At 38.3% G+C, this 16,554-nt stretch overlaps 1 protein-coding gene across 2 annotated transcripts in view; it reads right to left on the bottom strand.

Moving 5' to 3' along the window:
- Positions 1–4,083: 4,083 nt before the first annotated feature.
- kdm3b (lysine (K)-specific demethylase 3B) overlaps positions 4,084–16,554 on the bottom strand; it is a 36,657-nt gene continuing 24,186 nt past the window's right edge. For both annotated transcript variants that reach the window (XM_002936848.5, XM_004912889.4), the window contains exons 14-24: positions 15,720–15,972; positions 14,718–14,965; positions 13,592–13,855; positions 13,061–13,232; positions 11,602–11,692; positions 11,034–11,164; positions 10,129–10,248; positions 8,135–8,274; positions 7,872–8,048; positions 6,922–7,056; positions 4,084–5,361 (exon numbers count right to left, since the gene is read on the bottom strand). In XM_002936848.5, coding sequence (XP_002936894.1) covers positions 5,281–5,361; positions 6,922–7,056; positions 7,872–8,048; positions 8,135–8,274; positions 10,129–10,248; positions 11,034–11,164; positions 11,602–11,692; positions 13,061–13,232; positions 13,592–13,855; positions 14,718–14,965; positions 15,720–15,972 — 1,812 coding nt within the window. In that variant the 3' untranslated portion in view covers positions 4,084–5,280. The remainder of the gene's footprint in view (positions 5,362–6,921; positions 7,057–7,871; positions 8,049–8,134; positions 8,275–10,128; positions 10,249–11,033; positions 11,165–11,601; positions 11,693–13,060; positions 13,233–13,591; positions 13,856–14,717; positions 14,966–15,719; positions 15,973–16,554) is intronic.

Below are 16,554 nucleotides of genomic sequence, written 5' to 3'. Positions count from 1 at the left end.
CAGCCATGCATCAGAGCTTGGGGAATGGCCAGACAAGGCTACAGGTTGGAAGTAAACCAGTTTGCTTGTAGCCTGTCAGATTGACAATATAATAATTCCAAGCGTGATATTTTGTACCTGCTTGCCCCTTGCTTGCTGAGACAAAAACAACTGGACATAATCAGAGCAAGCTACAAGCTACATTACATCAAATAAAGTAACTAAAGTTGGCTATGTGGCTCTAACTACAAATTAGCATCACAAAGCTAAACTTAAATATACAGATTTTACTTGAAAGTAGTTCAACTGGCAATCATTTGAGGTAGAAACTCCTCATTCTAAGAGACAACCAGGGGCCAATAAATCCAGAGGTTTTAATTCCATTTTATGTCTGAACATAGATCTCAAATGTAATAACGGGGATTGAGCTAAAAGAGTTTCCTTCCTCCATCAGTATCAGGGATGCATACCTCCACATCCTCATTCACTGGTTTCACCCCCATGGGCAATAACACACAGGGAGATTTGTTGGCCACAGTAAAAAATTGCTATGCTATTCATTTAGCATCCTCAATGGTGGTGGCTATCAGCAGGAAGGTGCTGCAGCCCACACAGTTCAGGTCCAGGACTAATTCCATCTTGCCCCCCCCCCCCCCCCCGACCAATATCTGGCCAGAAATAGATTGGGCAGGTTTAAAAATTCTGCCAGTGCAAGAAGCACATGGGTTCTTTAATGTGGTCCTTGCCCTGATGGCATCCGTCAACGTGATCCAATCTGAGATTATAAATTTGGGCATACTGGCGATAGATCTGCTTATTTGGCAACTTCGCCAGACAAGCAGATCTTTCAGTATATGACCAGCTTTTTATGACCTGCTCTAGTGCCTGGATCTCACTGAAATTAAAAATAAATTCAGATTTTTGTATTAACCATAAAATTTTTTTCTTCATATAAAGCAAAGCCCTCCTCTTTATGTACTTCTGTGCGCAATTGGATTGTTTTGTGGAGCCTACCTTGAATGGTTTTGGTAGGAAACCTCTCCCTCCCCTCTGTACCTTGGTCTCTGATTTCCCAAGGACGGGAGCAACTTGACTCAGCAGCATGTCGATATGCAACATCTCATTCATTTTCTAGGTTTTCCCGGTTTCTTATGTTGTATATTTTCATGTGTGGGTGTTCTTAGCCCTCACAAGAGGCATGCCTCGGTGGAATCAGATTTAAATTGCTATAGGGAGGGCTGCTGGTTTTGTCTGTTAATGTCATGCCTCCTGGAAGGTAAAGCTTATATAGCCTGTACTTCCCTTTCAATGAACAAAAAAAAGAATTTTACAAAAATACATATCTCTACTCTGCCAACTGTATTATTGAAAGAGGAAGAGAAATAAGGCCTTGGGCCTCATACACGGTTTATTATTGCAATTGTTTTCGATGTTCGCAGGGATAATGCAAGCTCTTACACATGTCCACTGCATCCAAAGTACACCTAAATTTTGTTTTAACTTTAAAGGCAGTACAACAAGCAATATTTGAAGAGAGCTGAAAATTTACTTTGTAACTTATTTATGCAGACACAGAGATCATCTTTTTCCCCTTTGACTGGCATTCATGATCCAATAGATTTCTTTCAACAAACAGGGTAGTCCAAATACTGGGGGGATTGGTCCCTTAAAAGGATTCTCTCATGCTTTTTATGGTGCGGTTTTTATTACTAAATTATTGTGTAAATTTGAAATAATTCACTTAACCATTTAAATTTTTCTTTCTTTCTTGAAACAAATTCATTTTTTATAGTTGTAATATTGGTGTGTGCAGCCATCTCAGTGCATTGTGCCCGAGTCTGAGCTTTCAGAAAAAGCCAGCGCTACACATTAGAACTGCTTTCAGGTAGCCTATTGTTTCTCCTACTCCCATGTAACTGGAGGAGTCCCAAGCCAGACTTGGATGTTTTACTATGATGTGCTCATATCTACCACTTGGTTGGTTAAGAGAGTATTTTTACAGCACAAGACACATGGCTGGGAAAGTTAAGAAATGGCTAGTACTATGTCAAACTTCACTCAGTGCAGAATTATGCTGGAGTAGCATCATGACCATGACAGAATCCCTTTAAGAAAATACAAAGCAGCAAATAGGGGCTCAGCCTAATGTCAAAAAGTATTAGTAATAAGACTGTTTAATATATCTATAACCTTGTCATTAAGATGAGCTCTGACAAACTGTTGGTCACTAAAGGTAGTTTGGACCGCCCCTCCCATCAAAACTACTGATCTAGAGTACTGAAGTCCACACTTGCATATGGCTGCAACTTTTTTTTTTTTTTATTCAGTACGTTGGTATTTCTACAACCCAGACTTCAGGTTTATCAGCAGAGACAATTGTTGTTGCTTATTACTAAACCACTCAAGTTCCCCTTGTGAAGGTGAATGTGTTATTTTCCCCATAGGAGTAGAAGTATTAAGGAGATAACATGCTGCAATCTTAGTGGAGTCCTGTGTTCTTTACCTACAGCTTGTGCGGCTCCAGCAATTCAGTATTATGATTAGTGGCCAGTTCCTAACAATTAAAACAAATTGCAGAGCCTTAAACTAGGTATTTTAACTGGCACCCCAGACATCTTTTAGTGGATTATGGTTCCATACAAAAATAAAAATACACCCCCCCCCATCCCCCTACATTCAAAGAAAACCAATTCAGTTAGCAGTTGCTAAGCAAGAAGAACCCAAGCCATCCAACAAATTCCTGTACGGCAGGGTAAAGATACATTTTTCCAAAAACCTTTGCCGGTATGTCTAAATTCTATAAAACTTCCAGATATGATGTAAAAGCTAAGAACATCTGGAAAAACAATTCACTACAGGTACGGAATCCCTTATTCAGAGACATGTTGTCCAGAAAGCTCCAAGAGCCCATTTTAAGCAAATTGTTGAATTTTTTAAAAATGATTTCTTTTGTTTCTAATAAAACAGTACCTTGTACTTCATGGTAGCTAAAGGCCCCCATACATGGGCCGATGGAAGCTGCCGATATCGGTCCCTTGGACTTATCTGCCCGTGTAGGGGCAGAAACGAGCGGGCTGGCCGACCGATATCTGGCCTGAAATTGGCCAGATAACGATCGGCCAGGTTAGAAAATTCAGTCGGATCGGGGGCCGCATCAGCTCGTTGATGTGGTCCACGAACCGACAGCCCCATTGCCGCCTACATAATCCGGTCGTTTGGCCCCAGGGCCAAACGATCGGATTATTTATTTATTTATTTTTTAACTTCAAGCTCCCCGATATCGCCCACCCGTAGGTGGGGATATCAGGGGAAGATCCGCTTGCTTGGCGATCTCGCCAAGCGAGCGGATCTTAGTGTATGGGGACCTATATGCTACATAAATCCACATTGGTAGTAAAAAATCCTATTGGGTTCAGGATCAAACTGGCCTGTGCAGGGCCCACTGGAGCTACTTCCACAGGTACCCCTCACCGCAGCACCCAAAATCCCTCCACCGAGTGCAGGTACATTTCTACTTATCTTCAGCTCGATGGGGGAGGGAGATCAGACAGTGGGGGAGCGCCACGGGGATTGCCTACAGTTGGGCCCACTGTTTTTTTTCCTAGTGCCCTGTCAGCACGGATTATTTAATGTTCAAGTGATTTTTAGCAGACTTAGGCAAGGTGATCCAAATTATGGAAATATGCAAAGAAATTCAGGTGCAAGAATTCTGGATACTAGGTCCTGTACCTGTCCAAGAAAGTCTTTTGATAAACAGAAGTATGTGAGAAACAGGGCCCAAGAGAGGGGCACAGTGAAATCTGGAAGTGCCGAGAGAGGGGCGCAGTGACATTAGGAGTGCTGAATAGAAAGTTAGTAAGTTATTGTCTGATAGAGGCGGGGCAGGCAGTTCATGATTTACAGCTGGGATTTTTAAATGCCTTTATAATGGCTATGGATGGATTAATTAATTAATAAATAAAAAAAAAATTTGGGTTTCATGTTTAATTTGCAAAGGATTTTTATTATACAGCTTTTTATGTCTGGGTGACAGGTCCCCTTTAAGAAAGTTAGATAAGAAGCTTCAGGTCATAAGGAATTTTAGGATAAATAAGTCAAACCACAATGATTTAATGTACTTTAATAAGAACATGGAAACCCTAGTCAGCCCTTCACAAACTTAAAATACAGAAAATAAAATGAGATGTATTCTACAGTAAATGACTTAAAAATGTGAATAACTGAACATATAAAACAGACCTGCAAGTGGCACTAAAGTATAGGCGCAGAGGTTAAAGGTGAAGAACCACTCTCCGACCATATTCTGAAGAGCACTGGAATTTGAAATGATGATACTGGAATTCATTAACCAACTGATACAGATAACAAATATCCCTTTTTATTTATGGGTAGAATCTAAAAAATGACATGTAAAATGTTTGAAACCTATATTCTGCAGGCTGCTGCTGTTTACACACCTTTAATGCCATGGTTCTAGCACGTTGCCGAATAATGGCTTATTCTTTCGACATGAAGACCTTGTTCAGTTTTAAGAATCTAGGATTCTTTCCCCATTACCTACACTCATTCCATGATTTCATCTACAGAGAAAAATGAAGCTGAAAGGAAGACTAAATGCAATGTGCCTTTTTGTCTAATGCAAGAAAACAGCTGTGGTATTCCAAAAGTTCTAAAAGTGTCTAAACCCATGAACTTGTAACTGTTTCACTACAAACCTATTTATCTGAATAAATGCACAAAGTTACAACCCTTCAGCAACCCCAGGAAAAGCATCAAGCCTCCCCCGTTGCAGTCAGAACGATAGCACATTAAACTACACTGCAACTAGTTTGGTACTGTCACCTGGTCTGTATGGCAGATAACTACAGGAACAAAGAATACATTTTTCTTTGCATTAGTTGGGTGTGATCATTGGAAAACAAGGTTAGTCCACTGGTTTTTTGTTTTTTTTGGGAAGTCTTCAAAGACTGAAAAATAAAGCATGAGAAGTGCAGAACGTGTGCTCTTCTATAGTCTAGTTCTGTATCACAAGAGAAGCACAATTCCCCAGTGCTAATGTAGTTAGATAACAAGGCAACATTAAAAAAATGCCTTTTCTTTTCGTTTAAGTGCATAAGTGGAACATGTCACTAGTTCTTCTGATATGAGGCTGTATAGAAAATCGCGGCTTGATTGAATAAATGCCACACAGTGTCCCAGGGGCTGCCTCTAACGGAAGCAAGTAACAAGTCCGAATTGTGAAAATTGCTTGCGGCGCAAAATTCTCCAAGCAAAAAACAAAACCAAAAAAAATCCCAGTGTTTATGTTCTGACCAATCTACACTCAAAAGCCTTTAGTGTTCCAACAGCATCCTTTACAGCATGGTAAATAATATTCTTCACCTACAAAATAAAAAGAATTTGCATAAACAGAAAGCACTTTATATGGGAAGCTATACAATTATACAATATTACGCTTTAAAGGAGAAGGAAAGTCTAAGTCACTTTGGGGTGCCAATTTTAGGCTTAAATCGCTTACCTTTTACCCCGGGCTGGTGCCCCTGTACAGAGAGCACCAGCCCGGGGTAGAAGCGAGCGCTTCCTTCTTCCTTGTTCGCTGCGCGCGCATGCGCAGTAGAGAAACTTTGAACAGAGAAGTCGGCGTTTCACTCTACTGCACATGCGTCTGTCCCGGACATTTGCCAGCAGCGCGAATAGGGAAGAAGGAAGCGCTCGCTACAGCTATCCTGGGCTGGTGCAGTTTTCTCCTAACAGTGGCACCAGCCCGGGGTACAAGGTAAGCGATTTAAGTCACTTGGGGGTGCCTAACATTTTGGCACCCCCAAGTGACTTAGACTTTCCTTGTCCTTTAAGATTGAAGCACTAAACAATATAGTGCTTATTTATCTGGCTAGCACTAGTGTCAAATGTGTTAACTGTGCTTGAGAAGATTTCATTATTTGCTGATTTATGCTACAAAAACAATAAAGGCTGAAGGATACTATGGTTCATTCCCAAAGCCCCCCCCCCCCATGCAGTGCCTCAAAGTGCAATAAACAAAAAAACTGATATGAAGTCTGTTTTTGCAGTTTTCCCAATTTTTCATTGTGCAAATAGACACAGGTGTCAGCCCTTCCCCCTTCTAACTTGCATGTCATTCTGAGGCGCAAGGTAGGAACAGCAGTCGTGAGTGCTCTTGCGCCCCCTCAGGGTCATAAATGGACAATACAATTCAACTGTAGTATTACAGCAGTTATACACTGCTAATACCAGGTCTACAGTTCTTTCTGCAAGTCATTGACACTAACGTTCAAACTTGATATTAACATTGTAAAACTGCTAATATCCCAGAAACCACTAAAGTAAGTTTACTTTAATGCTTGCTAATATATCACCATCAAATTTTAAATAGGCTCAAGGGAATTCAGTTTGAAAGTTTAGTTTCACAAATGCCTTTAAAAATAATGTATAGTATAAGGATTCCAGGAATAAAATATACACATAATAATGGAACAGTAACACCAAAAAATGAAAGTGTTTTAAAGCCCTGCACTGGTACAACTGGTGTGTTTACTTCAGAACCACTACTATAGTTTATATAAACAAGCTGCTCTGTAGCCATGGGGGCAGCCATTCAAGCTGGAAGAAGAAAAAGCACAGGTTACATAGCAGATAACAGATAAGCTGTGTAGAATATAACTGGAATCTTCAGAGCTTATCTGTTATCTACTATGTATCCTGTGCTTAAATGGCTGCCCCCATAGCTACACAGCAGCTTGTTTATATAAACTATAGTAGCATTTCTGTAGCAAACACACCAGTGTTACCATTCCAGGGCAACAGTAAATTATATTCCCATTACTTGAGCCCACTTTAATTTTTTGCTTTTTATGTTCCTTTAAACGGATATGTTTTGCAGAAATGTTCTTGCAATAATAACTGCAATAGTAAGCCAAGATTTACCTGTAATTTATCCTCATGGTTCGTGTGAGTGTTTGACAAATGCCTGAATTCCTGCGTCAGGCGGAAGCAATGCTTTACATGTTCTGGAGAAACAAAGTCCTCTGCTACCTTTATACAACTGTACAAATTGTGCACCTTTGAATAAAGACAAAATAAATAAATAAAATGACAGTGATAAACCATCTTGTGCTTTTTAACAGTTCAGCAATGCTTTCCATCTTCTCACATGTAGCAGGTCAATTATATTTCATACTGCATGTTTGAGGGCTGGGCTAGATCATACAAATAAATCTATGGAGCCCTTGACTTAGAATATCAATGTCTACATCATATTTTGAGACAGTTTGCAATTTAACTTCATTTGTTTACTTTTTACGTTTTTTCAGTTATTTAGCAATCTGCTTCCCCACAGGCATTCTGTAATGGCATTAACCTGTAACATAACTTTCCCAGTTCCCACGCTATGCCAGTCTTTAATGGCACCCAGCACCCCAAGTAGCACTAACCTCAGGGTATATTCCCTTTCTTTTACTTCACTCACTCTGGTGTTTTTTTTTTTTTTTTTTTTTTGTGAGCATATATTATATCATTTTATATAGTACACAGGGAGGAGCACACCCTATACAAGTCCAGATGCCCTTGGTGCAGGTCAAAAACAAAAACATAATAGAAAGTGCCGCACACGCAGGGACACAAAGGGTTTGTCCCTAAGGAAGAGCACTGGTTGTGCTCCAAACGTTGGAATTTTTTTTAAATAGAATCACTTTTTATTTTGTATCATGTCCCTGCGTGTGCGGCACTCTTTGTATTATATATATGTATGTATGTATATGTATTCAGTGACTTTTAATAAATGGTTATGGTCATGGAAGAAACCCCTGACTTCTAAGTGTCCTTATATTATGGCTGCTTGGAGTAAATCTGTTAGAAGTTTTTACAGGCAAACCTACCTGATGGGGTGCACCAGCTGGAATGAACACAGCATCTCCCAAGAACTGTACAATAGCCCAGCCTTGTACACCATATTCATCATACAGCCGCTTACGCAGTACCTGGTCTAAATACCAGCTTTGGTCATGGATTGGATCATGGTCTGGAGGGTTTTCTTGTCCTTGCTCATCACCTACCTTTAAACAGAAGAACCAAAATACAAGCACATATAGAATTTGTAGAGACTATTCTAGTTAAACAATATAGTTTAAATATATCAGACCTTGCGGAGTAGCTCTCTAATCTTCTCTGCGTCCTTTGCAGCATAAATATGCCACAAAGCACCAGGCTTCTCCTTTCCATCATGAATACGTTTTTTTGTTACTTCATCAGCATCACCCTCCTCAATCGTTCTTAAAACCTCTAGAATAGTAGAAAATAAATATTTATATCAATAAAATCTCTTAATGGTCATTTTCTCTAATCTCGGACACAAAACCAACTATATATTAACTGCTGTTATGCAATTCCATAGTCGCTGACTTACACATTAACACTAGAATCATGTTGTAAAAATGTTGTTGGAAAGGGGCATTGTTATCCTTTATACAAAAGGCAGTCACTAAATAATTTCTAACATATGTTTTGTTAAAGCAGGTCTACCTTAGGGTTTCATTATGGAAGTTCTGCTAGATCAGTGCACCTGCTAGTCTGACACGTTATTTCACCACTAAATAGGTTTGCCCATTACTGGTAAAAATGTTGCTTAATTCCAATATTTTTAATAGGAAAGAAATACAGGAAGGCTGCTAATTTTTTTCCCGAAAAGTTGCCAACCATACCTCTTAATGGGCTTTCAGTGAGAATCTGTCACAAGCCTGAAATGCTTAAGCCAACAGAAGGTTAAGAAAACAGTGGCACAAATGGGAATTGAGGAAAATCATGATTGAGCAACAGTCAATGATCTAGTTTAAGTATAGAATTCAGCTGCTGTAAGCAGTGTAAAGCCTGAACTAGCACTGAAAGTATTTTGTGTCACAAATTCATAGAGTTTCTGTTTGTTGACAAAATAGTGAAATAAAGATTGATGTACAACAGCACTCCTGTATATCATATAGTCTAGTCCTGCGGATACTGTAGATATAATAATGGATAAAGCTTTAAAAGCAATCTTGCGACTTTAGTGTATATACAGGGCAGGACCAGTAATCTTAGGTTATACCTAACCAGCCCCTAAATTATCTAAGCTAGGTGTGCCTTTTTAAAAGAAAACAAAAAACGAACATCTACACCAATTAATACACCATTACAAAAGACATGGATCAACTGCAGGAAAAGGACATGTCAACCTCCCTAAGAAAAGCATAGTTAAAACATGCCTTATGTCATCAGCTTGAACAGGCAACTCACATCTGTAAATTCCCAGTGAGTTAATAAGTGCCAGTATTTTGGTATTAAATATTAAATTGGATGGCTGTGCTAAGTAATCTATACACTCAGATCTCTAGAGAATTTCTCCAGACATTTCATGGGTTTAAAGGGGTTGTTCACGTTCCAAACAATATTTCTGGTGTATTTGAAAACCCATGACCAGAATAAAGACCTTACTCAAATGCCCTTTATTTATTTTTTATTTTAGACTGTTTTTTCTAAAACTGAAGTTTAAATGCAATGTTCTTCTCTTGGGTGTTTTGCTAGAATCTCAGTAATCCAGGTAAAGACACTGAACTGTTACAATTAACTATATTAGTTAATACATTTCTCAGCAGCACTGTGGACTGTAAGCCATTATTGTTATCCAATATACCAGCTACCTTTAATGAAACTGTTCAGCAGAGCCAAAGATTAGAAATGTATCAATTTAGAACAGATTTTAGAGTTGGATACTCCACTCCCAGAGCTTCTCTGAGACATGAGAAGGCAATAAAAATAAAAAAAAGCAATTGGCTAAAAGTTTTTGGGTGAGCCGTTACCTATTAATGGGGTTGTTCACCTTTCACTTGTCATGTTGCATGGTGCTAGTGTGATAGCATTAATAAAAAATAGCACAAAAAAAGACAAATTTCCTATAATCTCCCCAAGCAATATTAACACCAAAAATGTTTACTGCATTTTCAGTTAAGAATCTATGGTGACTATCAGCACTAGAGAGAGCTTCACTAGTAAAAGAAAACAAAAAAAAGTCAGAGGGCAATTTTATCATCCCTATTGAGCTGTATCATATCCTACACCGACTTGTAATGGGTAATGAAAAAAATGCCTACAGTTGATTCTTACCTTCATTTTGACTGCTTTCCCCTACTGGAATCCCCACATATACCATAACATTAACTGCATCAGACACATCCAAATGTAGGTTAGTAGTACCTACGCGCCGGTCTTCAGCAGTAATTAAACCTGAAAGACAGAACACAAACATTCTTAGTACAAAAACATCATGGGGCTCATTTATTAAAGGAACAGTAACATCAAAAAATTAAAGTGTTTTAAAGTAATTAAAATATAATGTGCTGTTGCTCTGCAAAAAAACTGGTGTTTTTGCTACAGAAAAGTTACTATATAAATAAGCTGCTGTGTAGCCATGGGGGCAGCCATTCAAGCTGGAAAAAAGGAGAAAAGGCACAGGTTACATAGCAGATAACTAGTAGATAAGCCCATATAATGGGGGTTTATCTGTTATCTGCTAAGTAACCTGTGCATTTTCTCCTTTGAATGGCTGCCCCCGGGGCTACACAGCAGCTTACTTATTTAAACTATAGTAGTCTTTCTGAGGCAAACACACCAGTTGTAGCAATGCAGGGCAACAGTACATTATATTGCAATTACTTTTATACACTTTCATTTTTTGATGTTACTGTTCCTTTAACACTGGGCAAACTTGCCTGTGGGCAGTAACCTATAGGAAGCAATCAGCACAGCGATTAGATTTTTTTCAGTCAGCTGCAGGTAAAGCAATGAATACAACAGTTTGAATGGATGCCATGGGCAAATTTGCGCTGTGTTGATAAATGACCCTTAGTATGTACCTGTGTTTTGAAGAGGTCTAAACAGCTCGGAACAGACACAAAATCAAACTTAAGTTGCCTTTATCACTAGTAAATTTTATCATGAAGTTAGCAGATTTAAAATAAATGCAAAATGCTCACTGATGGAAACATTTTCACAGAAAAGCAGCTACATACCATAAGCATTGTACATTTTAGGCCCTAAATCTGGTCGTACAAAATAACTAGGCAATCTTGAAGCCAAATTGAGCCTGCCGTCTCTCTTTGTGTATTCTGGTAGTGGAAGATTATCCATCAAGTCTTGAAATCTTAAAAACAGAAAACAAAAAAAAAAAAAGATGAATGTGAACAGAATTCTCCATGACCAATCTAGTCTCTGTGCTGCAGAGAAGTTCCTAACCATAAGGTGACACATAAATCACTAATAGCTAATAATGTTATTTTATTTTTAGATTTCAGAAGCAGCCCTATAATTAAAAAAAAAACTAAGTTGCATCCAAATAAAAGAATTCACAAAGAAATAACTTTTAGTATGACAAATCCATTTTAAGGCAATTGGCAGTATGGTCTATCCCTTTTTTCTTTTAAAGCGGTCACTTTTTTGTTCCCAAATGTTGGGGACATGAAAAGGAGCAATTTAATCTTGCTGCACATGTTAATATCAAATTCAAAATAAAGGAAAGTCCACAAAAAAAAAAAAAAAAACCACAAACGTATCAGAGCAAACTATGATGCAAATATTTACCGAGTGGGCATCATATCCCGAAAGTCTTCTCCAGGTGGCCAGTCTTTTAGCTTGAGGACCATTGGACTTCCATCTTCTGCTCTTAACCTCTCTAAAAAGTGAGGGATATTATTCAGGTTAATATACATCATTCTATCTAGAATAATAGCTTGCTCAAATCCAAATGGTTCATGAAAAGTCCAGTTTGTAGGGAGACACTTGACCTACTCTCTTGCCAAACCACAGAATCCAAGGTACACTGTTATTAAAGTATCTGGTACTATGAAGCAAGCAGCACATTAACCTTAAAAATTAAGTCCTTAAGTTGATTATAATTTTAATACGGAATTAACTTTGTGAATATCTTCTGCAGGTTGCTGATACATAATTCTTTGCTGCCTTGAACCTCAATAATGAGCAAAAAAGGAAATAGTGTTTGCTATCTTCAGTAAAGACAAGTTATGACATGTTATATTTGTTTTCAACTTTTTTTTCAGTTGTTTTTTCTTATTTGCTTATTGCTTTTTGGATTTCTTTTATTAGATGTACAGCATTCTACTGGTTGTACTTTTTGTATAAATGCAAAACTCCTAATAAAAACGCAACATTAGCACAATAATTTGCCTTTTTTTGGCCAAACTGAATTATACTGCTTAAAAGCACTGATGCCAACACAAAGTATTTCAGGCTAACTATTCCCTTGGGAACTCTGATTATACTCTTCTCCATTAACTTTATTTTTCAAGGAGCCATCATGTTCATCTCTCCTGAAAGTTTTTTTGTCAAGTAATACTAGACTGAAGAACAACAAAGTAGGGCATCGGATGCTGGATTCGGTTCGGGATTCGGCAGATGCTTTTCTTGCCATACATGGTAACTATACTTTCTGCCATTTACAGTGGATTATGGCAGTTTAAGATCTGGCAAACTAATCACTATCTGGCAACCAGGTTCTTCACTGCCTAGTGAAGGGTGATTTTGGGTTTGTTCAGAGTTTTTTCAGAGTTAAGTAGCCCAGAAACAAAAGTCAAAATGCCAGAAATTATTCTGTTGACAGAAATAGGAAAATTACTGTTATCTGACATTAAGTTAATGCTAGAAGATTATGACAAGTGCCGCAAAAGAATGCACCTCTATTACAGTATATTGGCTTTTAAGATAATTAATTATCCTATGCATTTTATGTATAGTGCCATCAACAGGCGGCTATTGCTTATGAAAGAAGAGGTAGGGGTGGTGAAAAGATCCTAGACAAGAAAGTAATTAAAGGAGGCAAAAGAAAGAATTGTGAATTAATTGTTAAGCCTTTGAGGCCTTGACCAATGGATGGACCCTCCAAGGTCCAAACACAGTACACAAACAATGTACTTGGTAATAAGATGCAGAGGTGGTGAAAAAAACAAAACAAAGCAGAATTCAGCATATACAGCGCCATGCATATATCAGACTTAAGAGGTACTAAATAAAAATTAATATTTACTTTCAATGACTGCAAAGCCATCCCAAAAATCACGAACTTTCACATCAGAAATGATAGCACAATTTCTACAGTTCACCAAATCCACATCTTGGTCTCCAAACTCAACGCTAAAAGCTTCAGGTTTCCAAAGTTCAGACTTTAGCTTTTTCTGTACTCCAGAAACAAGTACAGGCTAAAAAAACAAAACAAAACAGACATCACATTAAAAGGGACATTATACTGCTCATGGGACAAAAAAAGGGGATGGTACTCCCGTGTCAAATGTTCATGCATAGTAAAAGATAAACATTTTAGGAGCACATAATGCATGCAGAAATTCCCATTCAATATGCAGGTATGGGACCCGTTATCCAGAATGCACAAGACTTAAACTCAATAGGATTGTTTGGCCTCCAATAAGGATTAATTATACCTTAGTTGGGATCAAGTACAAGGTACTGTTTTAATATTACAGAGAAAAAGGAAAGAAATTTAAAGAAAGAAAACCCAATTTATTACCAGGTTTTGCTGCAGCTTTGCTGAATTGCTTACCTGACCCTGTTTCCAACACTCCCTGAATATCTTCCAATTATTCTTGTTGCTTGGATCATGAAGGCACAGCAGCCTTCCATCACAGAGCCAAGAATGTGAAGTGTGTGGATCAAAGACATTTAATCCCATGACCATTTCCTTTCCCTCTCTCAGAGCTTCCGTTGAGCTACTGGCTCTTTTAGCGGCATCTGAAGTCTTTTTATTTTCGACCACAGAAGCAATAATGTGATCAAGGAAATTTGGTAAACTTGTTTTCCCCTTTGCCTGCATGGTGGAAAACAGAATAAAAATGAGAACAGCATTTCTTTAGTTGATGGAACCGAAAAATGGGTGCCTTTGTTATTCCCCTTAAATACAGTAAAATATGCTCCTTCAATAGGAGGACGGCACAAAGTCAGATACAGATCAATGTACAATACAAAAAAATAAAAGTAGCACATTGGTTTTTTAAATGCCATATGATTGTTTTGTACATTGTATGGAATCTTGAGTAGCAGAGTATCCAGTGAGAGGACCACATATGTAATTAAAGAGTATGTGAGTTTGCCATGTGTTCAAGCAGATACAGATGAAATAAATCTTGAGATTGGAGATGTCAAGTCAACCTTCAATGAATCTCAATATGAGATATGTAATTGTTTTGGGTGCAAACTATTTTCAGATTTTACAGTTAAAGCAATATACACATTACAAAGCTAGTTTCCTCTCCATAAGAAACACCATATGTTCCCTATTGAAACAATAGTTCATACAATATTTGGTGCATGCATGGTGGGTTGACGAGGTGACTGATATCGCCAAAAGCCTTTGATATCGGTTGTCTTGCCAATGGGGCAGGTCTAAAAATTTTGACTGGTGCTCGAACATCAGCTGCACAACAATGCTGAATCGTCAGATAGGGGTAGTAGAATTCCAATTGCTTCTACCTGCATATCTGACATACAGCTCTTAATTCTAGTGGAGTGGACGAACGATCTTTCCTGTGACCAACTGTAACAGGCAAGATCATTATTGTAATGTGCATGGCCACTTTTAACCCTTAATACTTAAGATATAATCATATTATAAAAAGGGAATGTACATTTAAAATACAGACTGGATTGCTACATTATTAAACACTACTTACTGAACTTGTGGAAAAGACAGGTGGGAATGGAATTCCTGCTTCCATATTTCCTTGAGAAAGTTTTCCTTGGCCAGAATGGAGCAGATCTCTAAGACTGGAGCCTTCTGTCTTAGTATTTGAAGCAGCTGGTCCCAATAACAGGCTATTAAAAAGTTTTGGAGATGAAGTCTTAACATTTGCATTTAATGGGTCCAGTCCAGAAGGTGGACTTGACTCTTTGCTGGGTGTTGATTGTGGTGTTCCATTGTCTAAAATTGAAGAGATGAATAAACAAAACTAAGTAGGAAATTGCTTTCAATTGTAATTTTACATCACAGAAAATGAATGTATATAGGAAACCAGAACAAGAACATACATAAAATAGGCTTTCATTACTCACACTTTGAAATCAAAGGAACACAAAGCCCTATTTTACATTTATATTAATTATCTAGTGTTCATACGCATTATACCACCATGCCAGTGTCTGTCGTTGTCCCTAAAAAGTCACCATTTGTATAACATGGTATGCACTGTATGGTACAGGACACTGGTGCATTAAGACAATATATGACAATCCATCTAGTGTAGGCAACTACTGGCCCAGAGATAAAATTCTGCAACAATCAAGGCTACTGCCACATGAGGCAGTTTCTCTGCCTGCATTTAAACAGCTGGTCTGTTTCTTCCTGCACCGACAGGCAGTGCCTTGGCGTGTATAGACAAACTGAGCAGATTTGGTGTAAAAATGTATATTTGTTTTCCTATGCTGAAATCCAATCTGTGTGCATGCACACAGACTAACACAATGCCTGTGGACAACAGCTGTGCATGGGGTTACTGTACCCCTCCATGAGGAAGGAGTGGATGGGAATGGATCAGCTGTTTCTCCACTGGCTTTAAACACAGGCTGAAAACCAGCCTTGATTAGAAATACTACGCCAATTTAAAGTAGCATTCACTGAACAAAATGTTATCATTAGTTATGGAATACAGAAAAGTAATTAGATTTTACTGTGATACCTTTTGTCTCTTCTTTTGCTTTCTGGGCTGCAAGGTCTGCTAGCCAATGTAAGGCAGAGGAAGGAGTAGATTCCGGGCATTGAGGACGGCTGTTTTTGCTATCCGTGCTGCTATTTGCAGCAATATCGATATCATTATTGGACGATGCCTCATTTTCTGTTTCCTCTTTCTTTAAAGGCTGGTCTGATTTATTTTCAATCCCCTCATCTGCGGTAGTAGTTGTATCAGCAGCAGCATTATTAGCATTAGGCAGCTAAAATTGGGGGAAAAAAACAAAAACTCAAAATCAACCTTCCAAAATATCTGTGAAATATAGGTGCACAGGTCATCACTTATTCATACCTTCTTATTACCACCCAGCATCTGCAATCATCAAAGCATTTTACAATACTTTCATGTACTGAGGCTCTTTGTGAGAGGCAAAATTCTATGTGTGCCATGGCCCTAAGAATGTCTCTCTAACAGTGGTAATAGAAAGCAGTTAAGGGCATATATATTTATGATTTGTAAAAAAAAAAAAAAAAAAAAAAAAAACAGCCTAAAAAATCATGGAGAAGACAGCAATCTACCACCCCCTCCCACAACCACCATGCCTGGGCCAAGATTCAAAATAAGTCCTGGCATTTCAAGAACACAAGGGTCCAAGAAACAACAACATAATGTAGATATATGGCAGCTTATAGCAGCCCTGTATAGTGGATAGCGAGATGTGGAGCTTTCAATAAAATACTGACCTTTGCTAGTGCCTACTGCCAACCTCAAAGCACAAAGCAATACAGCAAATGGCAGGCAGGGTACAAGACAACAAGCCCCAACCATAACACTGTTCGGTACT

Source organism: Xenopus tropicalis, chromosome 3 (assembly GCF_000004195.4).
Source record: "Xenopus tropicalis strain Nigerian chromosome 3, UCB_Xtro_10.0, whole genome shotgun sequence".
Classification (NCBI taxonomy): domain Eukaryota; kingdom Metazoa; phylum Chordata; class Amphibia; order Anura; family Pipidae; genus Xenopus; species Xenopus tropicalis.
Note: the sequence above shows the minus strand (reverse complement) of the source record. Positions and strands in the feature narration are given on the sequence as shown.